Here is a 3659-nt window from a genome sequence, read left to right as displayed (position 1 = left end):
TGATTTTTTCTTTAAAAGTACCAAGCCAAGTATACCAAAATTTCAAATATATTATAGGGCATTAGTTAATCCAGCAGCATATAGTTTAGAAAAATATGGGGAACTAGAGTGCGATTCATTTTTTTTGGATCAGGGTTCAACACCTGAACTAAATCAAAGAGCAATCGAATTAATAAAATCAAATAAGGTTAAATACTTTTCATGTTTTCAAGATACTAAATATATAACGGTACTAAATAAAGAATTGGTATATTGGTTTTTTGAAAATATAGCATCAGCATTACCAATACATATCGATAATACTGATCAATATGGTGTAGAGTTAAAAGTCAAAAGTAGTGGTGGCCAATTCGTATTGTTTCGAATTTCAAATTGGTTATATATCGAATTGCTTTATACATTAGGAAGATACGATCGAATATTTCAAATTATAAACTTTGAATATGGATATATAAAAAGTTATCCAACATCACTCGAATTTTTAGATCAATTTTTAAATCACACTTTAAAAAATGGGTTATCTGAGGATAACAAAGAGATTATATCTTACTTTTTGCAAAAATGTTTAGGAATGGGGGATTTAAGAGTTGCAAATCTAATAGCATTAAAGTACAGCCAATTATTTAATAAAAAATCAATAACAAATAAAATTTCAATTTTAGATACATTCAAATATATATTACATACCTCAATTAATATGGACTATATTGAAGTAACTCAATTACTATTAAAATATATTTCAATTTCAAAAAAAGACTATAACGAATACAAACAAGACCATTTTTCTATAGTTGACGAAAAATTAAAAAATTATTTTAAATAAACAAATAATTATTTCTTTATAACTTTTTTTTTTTTTTTTTTTTTTTTTTTTTTTTGGGATTTTTATATTGGAAAATTTAGCGCAAGAATTTATATCAAATAAATAAAATATATAAAATAAAATTTTTTTTTTTCTCCATTTTAATTTTGAAATAAAAAAAAGAGTCATGATCGGACATTAGGGCATTATTAGAAATTTTGTGCAAACTTGACCAGTTTTTACAATTTTTTTTTTTTATTTTATTTTTTTCAATAAATTAAAAAAAAAATTAAGAAAAATTTGGGGAATAACCACGCAAAATTTTATTAATTTTTTAGTTTATTTTTATCTTTTTATCATACATGCAATTTAACAACAAAACAATACCACTTATAAAATACAAGAAAAATAAAATATAAATTTTAAAAAATTAATATAAATATAAAAATTAAATTCAATTTTTTAAATAATAATTTATAATAATAATATTATAAAATATAGTAATATATAATAATATAAAAATAAAATAAAAAAATGTTTAAAGCAATTTATAATTTCTTTTTTGACTATTTAAAACTATTTAGTGGTAGAGATAGCAGAATTTTAATGCTTGGTTTAGATGGTGCTGGTAAAACTACTCTTTTATATAGATTAAAGATTGGAGAAGAAATATCTACAATACCGACAATTGGCTTTAATGTTGAAAGTATAACACATAAAAAAGTATCAATGATGATTTGGGATATTGGAGGTCAAACTAAAATTCGTGATCTTTGGAGACATTATTTTTATAATTCCAATGGATTGATCTTTCTAATTGATTCAAATGACCGTGAAAGATTAGGAGAAGTAAAGGAATCAATGGATTATTTAAGAAGCCACGAAGAACTAAAAAAAACTCCATTTTTAATATTGGCAAATAAACAAGATATTAAAGGTTGTTTATCTTTAGAAGAAATAATAGAGGCATTAGAATTAGAAAATTGTAAAGAAAGAAAATGGTATATTCAAAAGTTATGTGCTATAAATGGAGAAGGTGCTTATGAAGGTTTAGAGTGGTTATCAAAGAATATGTATTAAAAAAAATAAATAAAGTAAAAGTAAATTTGTAAATAATAATAAAAAGATGGTTCATGGAATAATTCTTCAAAACATTTTGGAATTTATTTTTTATAATATCTTGAGTAATAGTTGAACGTTTGTTTTTTCGAATGCTTTCTTTGAAGAATGTCTGAGTAATCAACAGGCAGCAAAAGACGGGTATGGTTGTTCATTTTCTTGGACTTTATCACTATTGTTATTGTTATCTTTATAGTTGTGACCAAACAAACATAGTACCAATAGCTCTTGCTAAAATATCACCTTGACCACCGCATCTTCTTGGCATTCCTTCATTATCGCATAAAATAACTTGGTTTCCATCTGTAATTATATTTTCTTTTCTTTTCTTTTCTGTACAATTGTTATATTACCATGTCTGATGAGTAAGAAAATACTTTTTTTTTGAAAATTAGAGTCTAAATAAATAAAACTTAATTAAATCTATATAAAATAATCATTATTATCTTTTTAAAATGAAAAAGTTTAATAGGTGTTTTATATATCATTTTAATCCAAATTTAATGAATTTTTCATATAAAATAAAATATTTAATCAAAATGCTCAATTTAAAATTAGAAAAAATTAAAATATGTTCAAAAAAAAAAAATTAAAATTTTTTTTAATTTTCAAATAACCATCTAAACAGAACCTTTTTAATTTTAATTTTTACAAAAATTTGAATTTTATTTTTTTTAATTTTTTATATTTTATTAATTATATATTTATCAATAATTTTTTATTTATCCCATACTCAATATTAAATTAATTGAATTATATTCAAAACTTTAAAAAAAAAAAATTATTTTAAAATTAAAGCAAACAAAGTCAAACTCAAGCTTCCATTTTCCAATCAGTCTATTCTGTTCCGCTTATTCCTGCTAAGTCCATACAAGTCTAGTCCAGTTTAGTCCATTTTAGTCCAGTTTTTTCACACAGCTTTTTATTATTATTTTTTTCAAAAATGATTTTGGTTTTAGGTTTACTTCTTTCAATTTTATCCATTTGGGCCATGCTTTGGTTATACCTTAAATATGTAATGCCTCCAATCAATAGTTCTCCAAGACCACGTACAGGAAATCATGTATCACGTTATCTCAAAGCACCACATGAAATTTATGTTGATATTGGACAACAAACTTATTTTGTTACCCCAAGGCCTTTTATAAGATCTTCCCCCCCCTACCAACGTCCAAAACCTGTTAAGAGTCCATATTTTGACCCACCACTTCACCTATCACCATATATCAATTCGAAATTAATAGATATTACCTATCCATATAGTAACACACCTCCACAATATGCCCCTTTATATCCACAATATACCCATACATACAATAACCCATCAGTTCACCAATCACCATATTACCAGCCACAACAAAATTTTCAAAATGGTTATTATTCAACATTTTGAATCAGGGGCACGCTAAAACTTCATGGGTGAACAACCATCATTTACTCCACCCCCACAATCTTATAATATCGTCAACATTTTGAATAGAGGCACGTAGCAGTTTCACAGGTGAACAAGCATTATGGTATGGAGAATCGGTCAAAAGGCACAATGCATAAAGAATTATTTTTAATCTAAATCAACAGCGCTCAAAAATAACCAATTTCATTTATAATCAACCTCAATATCATTTATTTTTCTATAAAAATAAATAACTGTACTTTTATTGTATTTATATTTTCAATTTTTTTATATACATTTTAATAACATTCAATAGATAAACTATATTAGAAACAAAAAAAACAA

The 3659-nt window shown here is 24.3% G+C and overlaps 3 protein-coding genes across 3 annotated transcripts; all 3 read left to right on the top strand.

The window, feature by feature from the left end:
• Positions 1–25: 25 nt before the first annotated feature.
• Positions 26–823, top strand: DICPUDRAFT_153211 (uncharacterized protein; the record flags this gene model as incomplete). The annotated part of the gene is made up of 1 exon (XM_003288862.1): positions 26–823. A coding segment is annotated over one exon (798 nt), but the record flags the coding sequence as incomplete, so codon positions are not given.
• A 513-nt stretch (positions 824–1336) lies between these two features.
• DICPUDRAFT_79687 (uncharacterized protein) lies at positions 1337–1882 on the top strand (the record flags this gene model as incomplete). The annotated part of the gene is made up of 1 exon (XM_003288861.1): positions 1337–1882. The coding sequence occupies one exon, from the start codon at positions 1337–1339 to the stop codon at positions 1880–1882; it is 546 nt and encodes a 181-aa protein (XP_003288909.1).
• A 982-nt stretch (positions 1883–2864) lies between these two features.
• Positions 2865–3314, top strand: DICPUDRAFT_79686 (uncharacterized protein; the record flags this gene model as incomplete). The annotated part of the gene is made up of 1 exon (XM_003288860.1): positions 2865–3314. The coding sequence occupies one exon, from the start codon at positions 2865–2867 to the stop codon at positions 3312–3314; it is 450 nt and encodes a 149-aa protein (XP_003288908.1).
• Positions 3315–3659: the final 345 nt, after the last annotated feature.

The sequence above is a fragment of the Dictyostelium purpureum genome, assembly GCF_000190715.1.
Source record: "Dictyostelium purpureum unplaced genomic scaffold DICPUscaffold_152, whole genome shotgun sequence".
NCBI lineage: Eukaryota > Evosea > Eumycetozoa > Dictyosteliales > Dictyosteliaceae > Dictyostelium > Dictyostelium purpureum.
The sequence above is the reverse complement of the archived record's forward strand: the minus strand, read 5'-3'. Positions and strand labels throughout refer to the sequence as shown.